Source organism: Ciona intestinalis, chromosome 7 (assembly GCF_000224145.3).
Source record: "Ciona intestinalis chromosome 7, KH, whole genome shotgun sequence".
In the NCBI taxonomy this organism is placed as follows: Eukaryota; Metazoa; Chordata; class Ascidiacea; order Phlebobranchia; family Cionidae; genus Ciona; species Ciona intestinalis.
The window spans coordinates 5707410-5728337 of record NC_020172.2 but is presented as its reverse complement, the minus strand read 5'-3'; the positions used below and the strand labels follow the sequence as shown (position 1 = coordinate 5728337).

Sequence of the window (20928 nt, the reverse complement as noted above, 5' to 3'; positions counted from 1 at the left end):
GACACAGCATGAAAAAATAGAGAAAAATTGGAAATAACATGAAAAAAATTGGACATAACATAAAAAAAAAGAAAAAATTAGACATAACATGAAAAAAATAGTAAAAAATTGGACATAACATGAAAAAAATAGAAAAAATTGGACATAACATGAAAACAAAAACAAAAAATTGGACATAACATGAAAAAATAGTAAAAAAATGGACAAAAATGAGCAAAAATTGGTCAAAACATGGACTATTTATGTAACTTGTTTATCTTCGCATGCCGAAAATCGACAGTTACCATGTATGTAACTTTTAATAAATTAAAAAAAAACTAAAAAATGTAAGAAAAATATAACAAAACACGTAGAAAAAGCAACAGTTACAAATTCCCCATGTATCTAATTATTAATGAATTAAAAAAACTAAAAAAATGTACGAAAAATTGAACTAAACATGAAGAAAAAAACAACATTAACCAATTCCCACGTATGTACGTTGTTTATACCATGCATATGGACATTATACACCAACCTTTGATATCACATGACATATTTCTCCACGCTTGAGCGCCAATTCATTATTTTCATCTGGAATAAGATCCCACATTCCCTGGTACATGTTCTCATAATCTTCTTGTGATGTCACTATTAACATTATGATGTCACTATTAACATTGTTATGTCAACATTTTTTTTTTCAAATAGAATCTTTTTCCTAAGTTTGACAACTATGAGTGTAACTGTATTTTAATAATGTCACCCCAGATTTTACTACAATAAACATTCAAACTATTCTGACAACCCATATTATAACACAACACCTAATATACAACACATATACACAAATATATTTAAAATTGAAACATGAAATATCCCGACTCACCATCGTCAATCACACCCGGTGGCGAGGGTATGGGTGATGGAGGAAGGGGGGTCGTCTTCATTTCGTGTTTGTTACCCGGCACAGGAGGTAAGTTACGTGACTGTAAGTATTATGATGTCATAATTAAAAAATTGCATTTGATACTAGTGTAATAGAAATAATGAGGATTAAAAAAATGAAAAACAAAAAAGGATCTAATTTTTATTGTAAAACTTAATTATGACAAAGAGAAACATTATGACATGCAAACAAGTAAAAAAAACTACAAAAACTGTTTTTTTACTGTATTTATAAATGTAAAGGTAACATTTCATAAATGTGATGTCAAGACCAATTTAGTTTTCAAATTTTTATTTAAATACAAAAAAAGAACTTGAATTATGACAAAAAAATATTCATTATGACATCATTAGAACAATTTTGTTTTGTATTTCTTAAATGAAATATTTTATGTTGAAAGATTGAAAATTAAAAACGAATTATGACATAACTTATATCCATTATGACATAAACTATGATATTATCACTGTATTGAAGACAGAAATGTCCCCAAAAATTTTTTTTGCTAGTTTATATTTAAAAAGTTAAATTAAAATTAAATTATGATGTAAGAGACCTCCTTTATGACATAATCACCTTATCAGGAACCGGAAGTTCTTTCCGGTTGAACGCACCACTAGCCGACCCCGACTCCTCGATATGAGCCCCCCCGGTGGGTGAACGAGGGGGTAACTTCGGAACGGAGCTCCAACCTGGGCTTTCCCCTGTAGGGGTCAAACTTGAGCGAGAGGGGCTCCGGTCACGAGGGGGGAGAAGAGGGGACCCAAGGGATTTTCCCGGTTTGGGGCCGAGAGATGGCGGGGGTAGGGGCAGGTTTCGTTTCGTTGGGTCTGAACATAGAAATGTTATAGATATAAAACATAGAATTTATAAAGATTTCAAATTAGGTCTTAGATCTAGTTAATTAGTGTTAATCTTTATAGTTATAGGGGCGAATACTTTGATTTTTAATTTGTGGGCGATTGTTTTTGTATAGCTTACAGTTTGGACAACCCATTAGTAACCACTGGGTTGGAGTAATTATCGTTAATATTTTGGGGGATTCGATTGGCAGTTAACGGCAGCATCGAGCTTTGATCCCTGCACCCCTCAGCCACAATTACCTGGTGCTGGATTCGTCGCTAAATCCTCGTAGTTTTCCTCGGGAGGTTGAGTGTCTTCATACACGTCGTCGTTGTTCACAGCTGTATCCATGTATGTTTCTGACGCCCCGGTATCGGTATAATCACCATTAGGTGGCAATATATCAAGGTCATCGTAAGTTTCCCCGGGTCCTGTGTCGTCGTACACGCTGTCGTCACCAACCTCCGAGATTGAAGCAGAACTCTTGGAGTTTTTCGATCCAAGACTTGAAACTAAAGTAAAAATAATTGAATGTATGTAACTTATTATCCTCTTGTGGCGGGGAAACGACAGTCGTTATAACACGGTTGTTCTGTTTCATACACCTCGTGCCTGCTTACAAGTTACCACGTATGTAACTTATTTATCCTCGCATGACGGGGCAACGACAGTCGTTATAACACGGATGTTCTGTTTTATACACATCGTGCCGCTTACAAGTTACAACGTACGTAATTTATTTATCCTTGCGTGGCTGGAAAAACCAGTCATTATAACACGGGTGTTCTGTTTTATACAACTCGTGCCCGCTTACGAGTTACCACGTATGTAACTTTCTGTCAAAATTTAAATTACAATCAATCCAACTGACTTATATTAAAGAAAGACTTTTTCCCGTGCGTTGGGGTGACAGTTTCCATGCTTGTAGTGGAGCAGTGTGAAGCGGACAAACCTGTGGAATAAAGAGCATGATGTCACAATTGATGATGTCATAATTGGATGATGTCATAATATCAAAACGTAATTTGTTATTTATCTCTTCGAATACGATAGCGAAGATCAAATTAATTTAACCAACGGGATAGAGAAGGGAATTAGCAGCAAAACGACAGTCGTTAAAACAGGCTATGGGTAAAAATAACTTGAATAAAGTTTGGAATAAAAGCTGTTTAACCCGATTTACTTATTTCTATTTTACCTCGAGTGGCAGCGGAGAGAACCTTCTTCCATTTTTGTAAACTTTCTTTGTCACTGGCGCAAAACTGGAAAGTAATTAATTAAAATAAATTGATGGCACTTATTTACCCACGCACCAGCTTACAAGTTACCACATATGTAACTTTGTGAGTGATGGTATATAAATGTAGGGGTGCCAGGGGTTTTAGGATAAGTATGCACTAAAACACAACAACTTACGCAGTAAACTTTGTTCAATTTATCGTTCTTCAATTCGAAACACCTTTCTTTCCGCTTCGCTTCCTTTGTGATGTCATCGCGTACTTGGAACGAGAATCCAACGACACTAAACGCTTCTTTTTGTTTCTTATCTGATGTAACAATAAAAGTTAGAGTAAACATCCACAAAGTTACACGGAAACGCGCGGGCTCCTCCCTAAGTAATGCAAATGATGCCAAAATTTTATTGACTTCAGGTGAAAACCTTTCAACACCTAATTAGGTGTGTGGTAATGGTTGTCCTTTACCCGGTACAGTGTTTGGTATTTACCCGGTACAGTGTTTGGTATTTACCTGGTACAGTGTTTGGTATTTACCCGGTACAGTGTTTGGTATTTACCCGGTACAGTGTTTGGTATTTACCCGGTACAGTGTTTGATATTTACCCGGTACAGTGTTTGGTATTTACCCGGTACAGTGTTTGGTATTTACCCGGTACAGTGTTTGGTATTTACCCGGTACAGCGTTTGGTATTTACCCGGTACAGTGTTTGGTATTTACCCGGTACAGTGTTTGATATTTACCCGGTACAGTGTTTGGTATTTACCCCAGCTTACCTTTCGAGCTATCGTACATGTAGAAAACATTTTTATCCAAGACGCACCATCTCTTCTGCCACGCCCCCATCAACATGCTCTTGCTCTTCAGGTGGAGATGGTTACACATGGTGGCGGTAGTGAGCTCCTCGCATGGAATCGGGGCTGGGGAGTAAAATAAGGTAAACGTAAGACTAAGAGCCATGGTGAAACACTGGGGAGTGAGGGAAGGTGAATATATCAGCTCATAATAAACTAAGGAGTGGAGAAAGATAAATGTAAAAGCTGATGTAAATACTGAGGAGTAAAGGGAAGTGAATGTAACAGCTATGAAAATGATTCGGGAGTGGAGAAAGGTAAATGTAAGAGCTGTTGTTAATACTAGGGTAAGAAAAGATGAATTGGCCCCATTACCCCAATAATCGGGAATTTAGACCAGAGATGGTTTATAATCAAAAACAGCTAGATTAAGAAATTAAAAACACACAACCTGTTCATGAACGACAGTGTGAAGATTTTCCTCATAAAACTATTTTTACAAATTTACCTATTTCTCGCGTAGGAGCTTCTAGATCTGTATATTCATCTGCAAAATAAATAGAAAGTAAAAGGAGTTCTTAAATCACACAACTTTAATTTGTATCTACACTTGTATTGACTCTAGCGGGGAATCCTCCGCATGCAGATTTGGTGGGAAGTGTTAGAACTTGGAAGTTAGGGGTTATAGGGCTTAGCAGTCATTGAAGAAAGACATTAAAAAATTTCAAGACTTTATAAAAGCGAGAGTTTTCAATTTGTTATGGTCACACCACCTGAAAAGGCTACTAGCTGTATTTAACTAACACCCACCCTGCTGGTCCGCTACAGTGTCCGTGTAAACGTCGTTTGGTTGAGCTGTATCATTGTATGTGGTTTCTTCTACTTCTTCTGTAACAATGCAAGGTTAAATCATTGTTACGTCATAAATAAAATAATACGCATTCTAGAAATATCAATTTCATAATAATGAAGTAGGGTGGGGAAAGATGGGACACCCTTTTATTCTATTTTCTCATCCCATTTGGTAACAAACAAAGAACATTCAAGGAATTATAAAACCATATTATACTCCCATAGACCTTTGTTAATTGTTTGAAACATGATTAGATTATTTGAGTATTATGCGCTAAAGGTGTCCCATTTTTCCCATCCTACAATGTGTATAGTTAGCTATGTAACTTAACTTAAACAGAACACCCGTGTTATAACGGCTGTAGTTGCCCCGTCATGCAAGGATAAATCAGCTATATTATCATGAAATGTAAATTTTTAGAACGTTACATTCATCATCAATTAATAACTTACAAAATATGTTACAAAAATAACCATATTTAAAAGTTAAAGGCTAATAAATGGCATTATGATGTCATACTTCCTTCGACGTCATTGTAAACTTCGGAATCGTTTGTTACAACGTCATTGTAAACCTCACCCTAGGAATAATTATTTTTTAATAAAATAAAAAACATTTTTAATTAAAAAAAATATATATAGTGGAATGGGAGAAGACGGGACACCTTTAGCACATAATATCCAAATATCCTGATCGTAGTTTTAAACAATTAACAACGGTCTATGGGAGTTGTGAGGATACGGTTTTGTAATTCTTTGAATATTCTTTGTTTACTACCAAATGGGACGAGAATTAAAATAAATAGGTGTCCCATCTTCCCCCACTCTAACGTATAGAATTTATTTACCTCTTCTGTAGAAGCGATTTTCCGGCATCTAAAAATAAAATTGTTAATTAAATAATTAATTAACGCTGATACACGTTCTTACTTTTCAAGAGTTTTTTTCAAGCTTTCAATCAACGTGTCTTTTTCTGACGTCAGCTTTTTGTCGAGTTTCAGTTTCAAGAGAAATGTAAGAACAGCTGAAATGAACAATTTAGTTAACGTATTTGTATATAATGTATTTTAGTAATGTGGCCTATAGATGGATTCCAAAACCACGTAATATCGTCCGCCGCCGTAGAACTGTTGGTTAGCGCGCATGACTCTGACTCAGAGGTTATTGGTTCAAGGTTGTTGCTGCTACCATTGTGGGCGTATGTGTCTCTGGGCAAGACACTTAACGGCAATTGCTCCAACCCAGTGTTCACTAATGGGTTGTCCAAATTATCAGCCGTACATAAAAATGATGTTAAATCCGTTCGATAACGACTGTCTTGTTCCGGTCACGCGAGGATAAAGTTACTTTCATTCAGTCGTTCATCGTTATAACACGGGTGTTTAGTTTCATACACCTCGTGTTAGCTTACAGGTTACACATTTCTGCATGTTATTGGCAGCAGTTCATATAGTAGTATGGGGAAAGATGGGACACCTTTGCATTCTATTTTCTTATCCCATTTGGTAGTAAACAAAGAACAGTCAAAGAATTATAAAACCGTATCCTCGCGACTCCCATAGACCGTTGTTAGTTGTTTAAAACACGATCAGGATATTTAGATATTCTGTGGTAAAGGTGTCCTATCTTCCCCCACCCTACTATATATTGATACGATTTACTCACCACTCAGTTGGCTCGTAGCTTCTCTCAATGCACCCGACTCCATATTGGTTTGAGGTCAGTTTTGCTGCGTGTTAACAGACACAAACTTATAAATAAAGTCAAATCTGTTAAAAAAATGTAAAGAATATTAGGCTGGGGTAAGATGGCACATATTTTCATTTTCTTTTATTGTCCAATTTGGTTGTGAACAAAGAATATTTACAGAATTATAAAACCATATCCTCACGACTTTAAATGTCGTTGTTAATTGCTAAAACACGATTAGGAAATATGGGATATTATGTGATAATAGTATCCATCTTACCCCACAGTACTATATAATAACGCGGCGATGATAAGGTGTATGAAGCCACCATGTATGGCGCGCAACACCCGTGTATTAAATCCATATAACTGCGTAACAAACCTCTTTAAACCAACATTCTTAACATTGTAAACCAACGTAATAAATTTCCATGTAAATACAATGACAACTCCTTACGAAGACGCGACTTCATATTCGGTTACATATGGCCGTGCTAGCAAATGGTTTGTACGTTTTACTAGAAAGCCAATTCACTTAATTGAGCATACCCAAATGAAACCTTAGCGTATATATTTATATATTTATCCGGCTGTTATATGTATAGTAAGGTGGGGGGAGACGGGACACCTTCAGCACATAATAACCAAATATCCTAATCGTGTTTTATACAAATAACAACGGTCTATGGGAGTCGTGAGGATACGGTTTTATAATACTTTAAATGTTGTTTACTACCGAATGGGAAGAGAAAACAGAACGAAAAGGTGTCTCATTTCCCCCACCCTACAATAAGTGTAGCGGAGTAGGGGAAGAAAGGACACCTTACATTCTATTTTCTCGTCTCATTCATTAGCAAACAAAGAATATTCAAAGAATTATAAAACCGTATCCTCACGACTCCCATACCGTTGTTAATTGTTTAAAACACGATCAGGATATTTGGATATTATGTGTTAAATTTGTCCCGCCTTTCCCCAGCCTACTATATATGCACACTACACTTATACAGTATTACCGCACTCAACAATAACATGTCAACTTACAAACAAATTACTTCACTTAATTCACGATGAGCCTAATATTTAAATATCGACTTCCATAAACCGAGATTCGAATTCCTTTTGTTGCAAACAAACACTAAGCGCCATCCTCTATGACGTCACAAGCATTACCTCGCTTAGAACAAACGAACAGCAGAATAAGTGATTGTTAAACACGCTAAACGTCTCTTACTTCCTCTTAACAGATCGCATTGTTGTAACACAAACCTGATTATTGTCAACAAACTTGTGTTTGTTACGTCGCAATAGGGGAACTTAACACCAGCATTGTTGCGCACAATGACCTTTATTTTATCAACAATTGAATGAAACCTGAAACAAACTCTCTTATTACGTCATAACCAAACTATGACAAAACAATATCTGTTCAGTGTCCATGACGTCACAATCCTGTTTAACTTCAATCTAGAATCAAGGCATTGTGATGTAATAACTAACTAGTAGTTTTAACTGTTCGCTAATAAATCGCCTGCGTAACAATACCAACATTGTGACGTAATAAAACAATCACAATCGATCGCGGACAATCTCTACAGAGTCTACACTTTCGTTTTAGATTCTGATTCTTGCATCAGCGTTCTAATAATAAATTCCTTACCGAACCTACTAGAAATTCAACCTCAAACGCGAATTAATTATCTCAAAAACTGCCGCCTTTTGACGCGATGGACGCTTTTTGCTTCTGCAGGTGAAAGATAACTGTGCGGGTATTGTGACGTAACAAGGAAGTAACAATCCACATTGTGACTCACAATAAACGTGTGTGGTGTCATAATTAAAACACCAATACAGCTGTGTGACGTCACACTAGATAATAGTTTCTGTTCTAAAACTAACAAACCGCATTATGACGTGACATTAACATTGTTTCGATGCGAATTATTACAATCGAACTACTTTGGTTGCTCTGTGACGTCACATACCGAAATTCTGAACTAACTGGCCTTTCGATTCGAGAATCTAGCGATTATGACGTCATTATCTGGGATGATGACGTAAGAAACAAAGAAATAATATAAACACATTGCGCTTTTATTTTTATTTGACACTTTTACTCAAGTAGTTTTGATCCACGGTCGTATAGCGTGTTTTAGCGACTGTAGTTTCGCTGCTAATTTCCTTCTCTTCTTTGTTTTAATTAATTCGATCTTCGCTATCGTATTTGAAGATATAAACAACAATTGTACATTATAGCAAGCTGTATTCACCAAATCTTGAAACAAAATTAGATTCTGACGTCACAATAATAAATATCAATCAATGATTATTGTTAACAATGCGCTAAATGACGTAACAGAAGAAAAGCAGAATGTTAATTGTGATGTTATAATGTTGCCTATGACGTCATATTAAAACATGATTATTACGTAATAAACACCTTTATTATAAACAACAAGCATAAAATTCATATTTGAACCATAATTCTAGTGCAACAAGGTGAATTGTTGTAGCGATTGTGGATTAATAAGCGCGATTATCAAGCGGATAATGTATCGGGTATGGGAAGGAAGAAAATTATGTTTTTTCGAAAAAAAATTATTTCAACCAATCAGGTGATAGCTCCACAGCGACCTACAGTGGCAAATTTACACATTGTGACGTGCATGGTGAATGTTTGTGACGTAATAAAGGCTGCGTGATAAAAGCATTGTTAAAATCATAATGACGTCACAAAAAACGTCATTGTTAATTAGATTTTGATTCGCCTCCCTCTATTCATACGTCACAAGCAACATAATTACGTCACAAAAGTTCTGAAAATTCCCGTCAATTGGTCAACACTGGATTGATAAAAACAACTCGGAAACACTGGAAGCAGTTTTTAGCTGGCAACACTAGAGCAGCAGTTTTACTCGGCAACACTGCTTTCTTCCATTATTGCGCAGCAGTGACGTAATTTCCGGGGAAAGTCCCGAACCCCCCGGTCCGCTCCGAAGTCCCCACGTACCAGCCGTCGTCACAAATTTCGACCACGATAACGACGTCACCAGGGCGGAGGTCAAGTTCGTCCTCGTTGCTCGATTCGTAAGCGTACAAAGCTACGTAACGACCGATAATTTGGCCGTAATCGATGTCGGGCGCTGGGGGCGAGATGGCACGCGGGCTGGAGGGCTGGGAGCTTGTAGAAGAGGGGTAAGATGGTACGGTAGGTAGGGGTAAGGTTTGCTGGGTTGGGGGTGGTTTAGGGGACTGGGGTTTTATGGGTTTTGGGTAATCGTAATGGACCTCTATGTTGGTTGGTTTCGGCTGAGCGACTGTCGCGGTTGATTGGTCGATAACTTGGTCGAGCTCTGTGAGGTCGAACTCCCCCCGGTGACGGTGGTTGCTCGCTAGTGCCGGCGTGTGGCCGACAACGGAGTGAGCGAGAAAAGCAGCCCGATTCTTTTTCTCAGTTTCTGGGAAGAATAAGCAATTTATAGACACCTATGATACAGATATAAACACCTAATTATCTAGGAAAAAACTTCTATTCTATAAGGGTGAAGTCTTCAGTCAGGCACACCTGAGACCTGGTGTGTAGGTCTATTACCCCAACACCCAGGGTGCTACCATCTAGACCCTACTGAGGCAGTTTATAGACACTCAATAATAGAAATTTTATTCTATAAGGATGAGGTCTTCAGTGAGGCACACCTGAGACCTGGGATGTAGGTCTATTACCCCAACACCCAGAGTGCTACCATCTAGACCCCACTGTGGCAGTTTATAGACACTCAATAATAGAGATTCTATTCTATAAGGATGAGGTCTTCAGTGAGGCACACCTGAGACCTGGTTGGGGCAATGTCCATAACCCTAGTAAAACACCCAGGGTGCTACCATCTAGACCCCACTGAGACAGTTTACACGGTAATATAGTCATCACCCCACCATACAAACAAACATACCATCTGGTTCACTGCTGTCCAAACTAGTCTGGCTAATAGTTGACGACTGTTGTGAATGGGATGATCTCGGCGAAACCTCAAGTTGTTTAGGAATCGTTTCTTTCTTGGTTTGTTTAGTTTCAGGTTCCAACGTTACTTGCACGTAACCTACAGGGAGAATACCGGTGTTTGGACCAAGCTTGCCTTTGTACCTGGGGAGTTGGTGAAACAGGGGTGAATGTGTTGGTTTGTGAGTAGTATCTGGGATTTAGACCAGAGTTGGCCCATTATCCCAACATTGTACATGCACATTCTATTCTATATGGGTGAGGTCCTACAGTGAGGCATGCCATGGGACCTGAGATTTAGGCCAGAGTTGGCCCATTACCCCAACAATGTATATGCACATTCTATTCTATATGGGTGAGGTCCTACAGTGAGGCATGCCATGAGACTTGGGGTTTAGACCAGAGTTGCCTATTACACAAAAACTAAACGACAATTGCTTCAACCCAGTGACAATTACCCACAAAGTTACATACGCGTTCATGACACCAATCAAGACACCGCGGCACCAATCAAGATACCATGGCACCAATCAAGACACCTTGGCACCAATCAAGACACCGCGGCACCTATCAAGATACCATGGCACCAATCAAGACACCGCGGCACCTATCAAGACACCGCGGCACCTATCAAGATACCATGGCACCAATCAAGACACCGTGGCACCAATCAAGACACCGCGGCACCAATCAAGACACCGCGGCACCAAGAGACACCATGGCATGAACACCACACTCACCAATTATCATCCACACGCTTCAACAAAACCAAATCATCTCCTTTCTTGAAGGAAAGTTCATTTTTAGTTTTCCCGTTGAAATCGAACTTTGCTTTGGCTTGTCCGTGCCGGGTGGGTTTGTCAGGTTGGCTGGATGATGTGATCACCTGGTGGGGGGGGGGTTTATAACATGGGCGGAAACGAAAATGGTATTTTAATGCTTTGTTTTAAATTAATGGGACAAAAGTGGGGTGATCGTTATAGCACTGTTGGCCCGCCCACCCTGCCACCCCTGGTTTGGCGCCTTAGTCAGTAAACACTGCACATAAGCAACAAACATTTAAACAAAATAAAAACAGGGGAGGCAGGGATAGTTAGACAGACAATTCTTTAAAACAAATCTAACTTATTGGATTCACGTATTACAGCTCTTAATCCAACACAGATAGTAAACAAACCTCATATAGTTTTTACTCACAACTACGACCCCAACGCCCACCTTCAAATACTCCACGGGGATAATTCCGCTCTTTACGCCATCCGGTGTCTCCGTCATGTACCAATTATCGTCCACACGACGTGTGATAATCACCGTTTGTCCTCGCTTGACCGACAACTCCTTTCCAGTTCTTGAATTAAAATCAAACTTTGCTTTTGCTGGTTGTCGAATCCCATCACCCTAAAAAAAAAAATTATGTGTCAAAAATTATTTGTTTTATTTGATTTAAAATGTCACTTATTTTTGTTATCCTTGTTATCATATAGCTTAAATGAAAATTTAGTTACATTAAATACCCTACTTAATGAATGCACCTATTTATCCTCGCATGGCAGGAAATTAAAGTCGTTATAACACGGTTGTTCTGTTTCATACACCTCGTGCCCGCTAACAAGTTACCATGTATGTAACTTATTTATCCTCGCGTGGCGGCGCAACGACAGTCGTTATAACACGGGTGTTCTGTTACATACACATGTACTTTGTTGGTGATTGTTTAAATAGTAGCAGCATAAAGCTTAGTTATGACATCATAATCAACAAACTAACTTGTGATTTTCGTTGTTGTTGGTTCACGTTACGCTTCACTGCATCCGTGGTAGATTCTAAGGAATTAAGTTTTTGAAAATCAGGATTTTAATAACACATCATTAATGTTTTTAAGTTATTAGAAAGTTCAAGTTAAAACAATGAAAATATACAGAAGTTTTTACTTTTCTCTTTGAATTCGAGTTATTAGAAAGAAATTAGCAACAAAATTACAGTCATAACACCTTTTTATTCTACATGGTTGAGTTTCCATACCAACACTATGGAGTCAAAGTTGTCCCATTACTGCAATATTAGTGAGTTTATAATTCTACCGTAGATACGACTTACCTTTCTTATGCTGCGTTGTAATTGGTTGTTTAGTAACGTTGCTATGGTAACCCGACATTTTCGAATGAGGCGGGGTGTAACTGGAATAGAAATATTATAAAACTAATATTTATAAATTACTTGCAATAAATATAACATTTCTATACCCTTATAAATGCTCTAATCTAAAACCTATAAAAAGAATAAAATTTTGCCGCTTAAGCTTTCACCCTGCTTACATTTTAACTACATAAATAATTGATACGTAATTGCAGTCTCTGTCTGTACTGGGCTGTTTTAGCTCTAAGAATGAACAATTTTCTCTCTGAATATTGTCAAACTATTAGCTAAAAAATTTAATGCAATACTGTTTAAAAACACTAACACTGTACAGCTGTTGCTAACGGGCATAATATAACTTTTAAAAACGAATGTTTTGGCATAAAAATTCAAGCAAAAATTTAACTTTTTTGTTATTTTGCAACATAAAAGTAATATGCCTGCCAACAACAGTATATATACACTACTAATAGATCCCTGCAACAGTTAATATAGAAAAGCAAAACACGTGTTTAAAAACTAATTTTCTGGTAAAAAAAAATTAAAAATAAAATTTTACCGAACTTTTTTGGTTAAGAGAAAAGTAGCACAAAAATTTTTACTTTTTATTGTTTTGAATAAAAAAAAGTAATAATTTGCCTGCCAGTAACAGTAAACTAGTAGTATCCCTATATAGTAAGTTAAACCACAGCATAGCACACCGCAAGCATATTCGGCACACTACTCGAGGTACGCACAAAAGTGAAATAAAATCAAGATTGATGAAAACATTTCATTTCCTGTTTCATTGATTGAATGGGGATTGTGATGTCACTGATAGCAGTGTTGACCAAAACTTTTATACTTTCTAATTAAGCAGTGATGACCAGATATTTTCATTTAAGCAGTGTTGACCAAATGTTTTTAAATAGAGCAGTGTTGACCTTTTTATTTTGTTGGTCAGTGTTGACCAAATATTTTTTATTTTTTTGACGACCAATTTTAATAATTTTAAGCAGTGTTGACCAAATATTTTATAAAACACCACAAACCTTGTAGATGAAGTTTGCACAGTTGTTTCCATTTGCTGGGGATGAAAAAAAACATTAAATATTTATCTCGTAAAATATAAACCATGAGTTTTGTACATTTGCATTGCAGTAATACATAGAAATATAAATATTATATCTATGTTCATAAAACACATATTTTCTGGTCAGTTTCAACACAAACATAACAGCATATATGCATGAAACAGTTGCCTTTATTTTTAAAAGCATCTGTTAATATCTGTTATCTATGATAAAATTGTTTTAACTGATTTACAAAGTTCATTTTTAGAATTACTAAACATGGTTTTAGTTTTTAAACCAAAAGTGAAGAAATTAAAACAATCTTATTATATATACATACAGTGGCGCAGCCAGAAAAAAATAAGGGAGGGGGGGTTTTAATCAAAAAATTTTTAAAAAAACTTTTTTGAATTATTACAAAAAATTTTTTTTGCGTTTTAAAAGGAACCCCCTAACCCCCTTGGCTGCACTGTATATATATATAGGCTGCTATGTGTTTATTAAAACTGACCGGGAAATGTGTGTTTTACGCACACGCATTGCTACATTGCAACTACAGCATGGTATTCATAAATAAGCCGTCACGACTGCTAACATCATTATGCCAAATATCTGTCATAATTATTGAGCCTATGATCGAATGAATAATTAACTAATCACGAAGTAATAAATAGGCGGCCAACTTTGTAAATACCAGGGGTGGTAGGCAGAACCTTCCCACCCCATGTGTTGCGAACATTTTATTAATTATCAATAATTTATGCAAAAGTTTAAGCATATGTTATGGAAAATCCAACTTTGGCCTAAATTCTAATAAGACCCATGGCATGCCTCACTGTAGAACCTCATTTATATCTCATATATAAAAAAAATATGAGATTTTAAGTTCGCAAAATAGATTCACAGAACTAAAGTGTGCTGTTGGCCCAAAAAGCCATAATTTATTCTATATGGGTGAGGTCCAGAGTTGTCCTATTATCTCTTGGAACTACTTCTAAAGTTTGCCAGGTGCAAAAAAGTGAGCTGCGTGAACCAGTGTGGCCATAGTTGGCATGACAACCAGGTTACTATGACAACTTACCTTCTTCACATCCATGTCCCATATTTTACTTGGCTGAGAGAAGAGAAGAAAAAAGGTTAAAGGAGAGAGAGAGAAGGAAAAAGGGAACCTCAACTAACTTTCTAGCTTACCAGTGCCTCCCCATTGAGGTCTGAACCAAGGTGTTTCTGTATAGCTTACAATTTGGACAACCCAATAGTGACTCCTAACCCCATAAACCCCAAATAATGCATCATGTATTGAAAATTTCCAGAACCCCCAAATAACGTAAAAGCTAATGTCCGTTAAATGTCTTGCTCAAAGACATATGTATCGGGAATCGAACCTAGCATCTTTTATTAGGATACAAACACCTAACCACCAAGCCACGGCTATTAACCCCCCTTACGGCCTTACTAATACATGCACTAACTAAGCTCATACAGACACATCATGGCCTTAACCTCAATGTGGGGACACCAGTTCTCACCGATTTCGGTTTAAGAATATCGTCAAAATATTCTTGCCAATCTTGCTGGGAAAAATCCTCCAGACTCGAGCTGCGACGCTGGAAAAATTCAAAAACGTAAAAAACGAAATATTTTGGGCAAATGTTGTCGTTACCACGGCATATCTGTAACTCTGAACTTCAAACATGCTTCACTTCAATGTTAACATGGACACGGCAAACTTAAACAAACACAAACTTTTGAAACCTAACACTAAATAATATTTGAGGTTAAATCACAAATAGGAAGTTTGTAGATTACAATTAACCAATTTATATTGCACTAAATATAAACTGAACGTAGCACATTCAAACAACACACAAGTTTTTAAAGCCTAACACCTTATAATGTAAAGTTAAATTACAATTACAATACACAACATAATGCAAACCTTGTTAAATTTATTTCCAAAACACAAAAACCTATGGAATCTGGCAAATATAAATAACCAATAAGTTTTTAAAACCTAACACACTGAATTTGAGGTTATTAACAACTGCAATACTTGATCCAGAATACCTTAAACACAAGCAGTTCTGAATCTTAACACACTGCAAGGTTAAATTAAAAATACAATATCTAATAAAACACAAAAATTAATGCAACCATTAAACATACTTGAACGCACAAGTTTAAGAAGCTTAAAACGCTGAATATAAAACAAGGTTAAACACAACAACAAATATGATTTGAAGTTAAATTGCACCAACAAAATTGAACACACGAGACACCATGCTAGTGTAGCAACCACTAAGTATATTTTGAAAGTAAACACACAAACATTTAACACAGAACACTAAATATGATTCAAGTTAAAACTCATATAAAGAAGTTTTGCTGAACGGCAGATGAAACTGTTATAATAAACTAAACTACGGAATACATTTTGTTCCTCTTGCTACCAAGCATTGTTTAATAAATAAACTAACTCCTCTGGTATAAATATCCTGGTAAAGTCTTGCTAAATGGCAAATAAAACATTGGTCCAACGAAACCAAGGTTTTTATACCTAAATGTGACCTGCTCTTCCTATCATGCATAATGTAACTTATAAACTAAGCTATTAAAATGGTTCCACCTTGACAAAATGTCAGTAAAATAAAATCATGTTTTTTTAACGAAGAATTCTATTTATATAATTGAGATTAAATTACTAAACCGACCATGACCTTAATATCATAATTATATCACACATAACTGACTTGTCAATCTAACTTTAGCAACAATGATGATAAACCATAAATATGATGCATTTATTGCAAAGTGCCCAAACCTATAAATAGCTAAAGTATATTGAGAAATAGGGCAAGCATAGGCGCCAAACCTGGGGTGCCAGGTGGGCAGGGGTACCCCTCTAATTTTCTGCACTGCATTAATCAGTAAACATTACAACTAATAAATTGGATTTGTTTCACAGGATTGTGTGTCTAACTATCCCTGCCTCCCCTGTCTTTATAAGAGTTTGGTGCCTGTATGTAAAGTTACTGCACATTTATAAACAATAACAACTTTCAATTTAACTTAAATTTATTAAAACTTATCCTAATCACTTAGAATTAAATTCTAACAACATTTATACTTCGCATACAACAATACACACTGCATACTATTACTGTGTGACATCACAATGTATATTGAACAACAAACAATGGTTAAGGAATTGCCTTGGAATGCATCCTATGACATAACAATCATTTCAAAGGAAATATAAAAATGTTTGATTTGTTCTTGGAAAAAGAGGGTCTATACTGTGGGTTTGTGCACAGTGCAAGGACCATATATATACACATATATATATATATATATATATATATATACCTCTAGAGCTCTTGTGTTTTATACAGGACAAAGTGATGCACTGGAGCGGCCATCTCTCTTTTTATAAATTTATTTTTACTTTTAATTAACAATTTTTTTTCTGCCTTTACTACTGCAGGGACATTTGGTTTAAAATATATAATGGGCCTTGAATATGCTGTTGCTGCCAGCCATACAAATCTGACTGAATGACAAAAAATACCGGTACCATATCAAAAATCCCATCGGATATTTGTTCAAAAACAATCAATTTACCGCCAAGCGTTTTATACAGGATTCAGGAACACACAGTTTGGCACCAAACTGATAGACTGCAGGAATAGTTAGAACACAAATACTGTTAAACAAATTTCAACTTTTTGTTTACTCCGCTTTGCAAGGTTTTTGAATCTGTTAAAAAATACTCTAAACACAAATACAACCTTTATCACAAATGAACATTTTTTCAAGGACCTATAAGCCTTAACCCATGTCAGCTGTCAACAACAATAAATATAAAAATAGATTCCCCTTTTTTCTTTTTTAGCAAATACTACGCAAATATAAAAATACTTAAATCTACCAAATAAAGAATAGCAACTGCTAAGCCACAATTCAACCAACAACTGCTATCCATTCAACACACCCAATGTCAATAACTCGACACAATTCCATCGGAATAACAAAGTTTCCAACGAAAGTTTAAATGGCAGTCATGACCTTGTAGTTGAGGTTAATTGTTATAAGCGTGTGTCGAACATTCAAGTCTCAGTTCCCCTTTGTGATGTAACAATGCCTTCTATTTTGAAAGTACTTGAAAAGATCGAGTGCAGACCTGACCGCAGGTACAAATTTTCAAAGTGAAACAGCAATAGTGATGTAACAATTAAATGCTCATTGTTGAATTCTAATTAAATAATATATTACAATACCTTTTTTAATTTATAAGTTATAAGTCCCTTTGATTACTGTAGCAAAAAATTACGGAATGGGTAAAATGAAAAATAAACATATCGATAAAATAAAAGCCGTTAACGTGGCTGCAGGTTTGGCATTGCCATCCAAAAAGAGCAATAATATAGCGATGTAACAATTTAATGCTCATTGTTAAAATTATATTAATTGTTACATAACTATTCTGCTATTGGAAGTAGATAATGTAAATAAACTAGCTTGTCTGAAACGAAGTGTTCGTCCATCAAACATGCGTCGATTTTTATGACCCTAAATATGAGAAACCCACACAGCAATAAACATGATTCAAGGTAAATTACAACTACAATACTTAAACACATGATATAACATCAACCACTAGCGTATTATACTACAATCCCTACCAGATACAATTTAACATATAAATTTGATTTTCTAGTCCCAAAAACACTATTTTTAACCCTAAAGAAGCATTGCAAAGTAGCAGGTGTAACATGATTGTGTAATATAAACAACATTTTCTACCGGAAGAGACAATTTATATCAAACTAGTCTGGTATCAGGATAACAAACAACAATCTAACCAACATAAAGGACCCTTCAACAGCTAATGACCTCGTTATAATGCAATTAATTTCCCAGAAATCATCATTGTTATAAACCACATAAGTCCAAATGATATTTAAACCATAAACAGCTTGGTGTAAAGTGCTTCTGCATGTACAAGAGGTCACACATAAATTTAACGCCAATTATCAACAGTATTCATACTTTAACTTTAGGAATTTAATGTAATTATACATAACCAACAACATTCATACTCCATAAACATAAATACAAACTAGCTCGCATCAAACACTACAGTGGTTCATAAAACATAAGTCTACCAGTCTATGAAATAAGCAAACGCGTTTAGATCTGAACTCTGGCCCTAAGTCTATATGCCAAGCCTCGCGTGGCAGGGGAAATTCGTGAGTTATAACACAGGTGTCCAATTTCATGCATGTGGTACCCGCTTACGAGTTACCATGCAAGTAATGAAAAGAACTGCCTTGATGTCTGTTTTTCATTTGAGTAAAAACGTTTCATTTAAGACTGAAAAGGTTGCAGAATCTGTCTTAATCTGATAATATATCCAAGGCTTTTTTTTAAAAATAGCTTTTGAAAACCTGAATATTGTTTAGGGTCTAAGAAAAAGAAAAAGTAATCCAAGTATCAAGTGAAAGTGAGGTGCAGGTAAGCCATGCGTTAGGTGTAGGACTTACTAAACATGGGGGGTTCCCCTGTACTGAGTATGTACGTGGGGGTGGGGGTTGGTGGTGGTTTAAGTTCAGTCTGATCTGGGTGGGTTAAAGTAGAAGGTAAAGGTATATGAGTAATTTCTGTTAAGTGTCTTGCCCAACGACACATACGCCCAAATGGTAGCAGCGACGAGCCTTGAACCCATTACCTCTGGGTTAGAGACAAACGACTTTGCCATGGCACCAGAAAGTATTTAGCAGTATTTATTTTACAGTCCTTGGTTCTCTTTCTTTTTTTGTAGCCCAGAGTTTACGTTCAAGGCTTGATGCTGCTACACAGGAGAAAATAAGTTACATTCGTTTACTCATTCAGGAAAAAGGTGTTGATGGCTTTTTGCGTGGATGAATGTAACTTATTTATCCTTGCAAGGCACTGACCGACTTGTTATAACAAGAAGAGTAAGATGAAAAAAGACAAAGAAAACAGAAAAAGAAAAAATTAACTATGTTAAAAATTAACCTGTTCAGTTAAAAACACCCAAAAATGTTAAAAATTACATTTAAGTCATTTTTACACTGCAATGAAATGTTAGAACAACCACATATGATACAAACTACAATAGTAACATGGATATACATAGGTTGTAAATTAAAATACTACAAAGCCACAATAGAAGTAATATATATATATAGTAGGATGGGGTAAGACGGGACACCTTTAGCATATAAAATCTAAATATCTTGGTCGTGTTTTAAACAATTAACAACAATCTATGGGAGTCGTGAGGATACGGTTTTATAATTCTTTGAATGTCTTTCGTTTAAAAGGAGAAGAGAAAAATAGAATAAAAGGTGTCCCGTCTTCCCCACCCTTACACCCTACTATATACAACAATTAGAAACAACGTTATACTACAATAGAAATAATAAATACCGGTTTATTCTCAACCACGTATGGTTCAGCGGGTTTGTAATCCGTTATCTTTCCCACCCTGGTTGGTCGTTCCGTCTCCATGGATACGTGGTGCCGACCGTTGCTATGGGGATGAGATGATTACGCCATCGTGTGGTGAAAAAATAACAGTCACACTCAAAATTTGTATTTTCACAGTAACATCTTAACATGTAAAAGGACTGGTACGCTGCCATTCATTTTAAACCAATCAAATTGCTCTGTTATGCTTTGGTGACAATATTTTAAAACTTAGAAGCAATTGACCTTAAAAAGAAATAGGATATAAGTGGGGTCTGCTTGTGGCCCAAATAAATATTCTGTGGTTTCTTAAAAACCATAAGATTAAACTACACCGACCTGCTATCTGCTGACATAGGCCTTGAACTTAAGCCATTGGTTTCTGGCGTGTCTGCTGTAAAAAGTAAGAAAATGAATATATTAATGTATAAATAAATTATCCTCGCATGGCGGGAAAGGAGATTCCTTAAATTGGAAACGACAGTCGTTATAACACGGGTGTTTTTTTTTATACACCTCGTGTCTGCTTACAAGTTACCACGTATGTAACTTATTTATCCTCGCATGGTAGGCAACGACATTTTTTTAACATGTGTGTTCTGTTTCATACACCTTGTGCCTGCTTACAAGTTACCACGTATGTAACTTATTTATCCTCACATGGCGGGGCAAAGACATTCGTTTTAACATGTGTGTTCTGTTTCATACACCTTGTTGTGGACACGCCTCCGGGCACACCCCCGACAAGGGCGCACTTGCATGCCGTAGCCACGTGATCTGCGCAATGTGCCGCAATCAGCGTGGTACGCACTTGCATGCCTTAGTCACGTGATTTGCCCTGCGCAATGTGCCGCAGTCAGCGTGATTCATTATTAACTGTGTAGCTATGTAGTTATTTTGTGTAGATAT

At 36.4% G+C, this 20928-nt stretch overlaps 2 protein-coding genes and 1 long non-coding RNA gene across 4 annotated transcripts in view; all 3 read right to left on the bottom strand.

Moving 5' to 3' along the window:
* Positions 1–490: 490 nt before the first annotated feature.
* LOC100175993 (src kinase-associated phosphoprotein 2-like) lies at positions 491–6422 on the bottom strand. 2 transcript variants are annotated; one of them, XM_002119965.5, is made up of 14 exons: positions 6319–6422; positions 5584–5677; positions 5502–5529; positions 5174–5234; positions 4612–4689; positions 4310–4348; positions 3784–3927; positions 3188–3318; positions 2970–3033; positions 2643–2723; positions 2032–2283; positions 1505–1758; positions 869–968; positions 491–630 (listed from the first exon to the last, which is right to left on the bottom strand). In XM_002119965.5, the coding sequence occupies exons 1-14, from the start codon at positions 6359–6361 to the stop codon at positions 506–508; spliced, it is 1494 nt and encodes a 497-aa protein (XP_002120001.2). In that variant the 5' UTR covers positions 6362–6422; the 3' UTR covers positions 491–505. The 2 variants fall into 2 exon arrangements, with proteins under 2 accessions (XP_002120001.2, XP_026691091.1); XM_026835290.1 differs by having other exon boundaries at positions 4612–4686.
* A 625-nt stretch (positions 6423–7047) lies between these two features.
* LOC113474393 lies at positions 7048–8573 on the bottom strand. Its single transcript, XR_003396054.1, has 3 exons — positions 8426–8573; positions 8012–8023; positions 7048–7058 (listed from the first exon to the last, which is right to left on the bottom strand). It is a non-coding gene; the product is annotated as an uncharacterized LOC113474393 (long non-coding RNA).
* A 17-nt stretch (positions 8574–8590) lies between these two features.
* LOC100178304 (vinexin-like) overlaps positions 8591–20928 on the bottom strand; it is a 23319-nt gene continuing 10981 nt past the window's right edge. Inside the window, exons 12-20 of the mRNA XM_026835134.1 lie at positions 15057–15134; positions 14609–14641; positions 13507–13541; positions 12437–12516; positions 12107–12162; positions 11558–11737; positions 11080–11225; positions 10293–10483; positions 8591–9800 (exon numbers count right to left, since the gene is read on the bottom strand). Of these exons, the coding sequence (XP_026690935.1) occupies positions 9280–9800; positions 10293–10483; positions 11080–11225; positions 11558–11737; positions 12107–12162; positions 12437–12516; positions 13507–13541; positions 14609–14641; positions 15057–15134 (1320 nt within the window). The 3' untranslated portion in view covers positions 8591–9279. The remainder of the gene's footprint in view (positions 9801–10292; positions 10484–11079; positions 11226–11557; positions 11738–12106; positions 12163–12436; positions 12517–13506; positions 13542–14608; positions 14642–15056; positions 15135–20928) is intronic.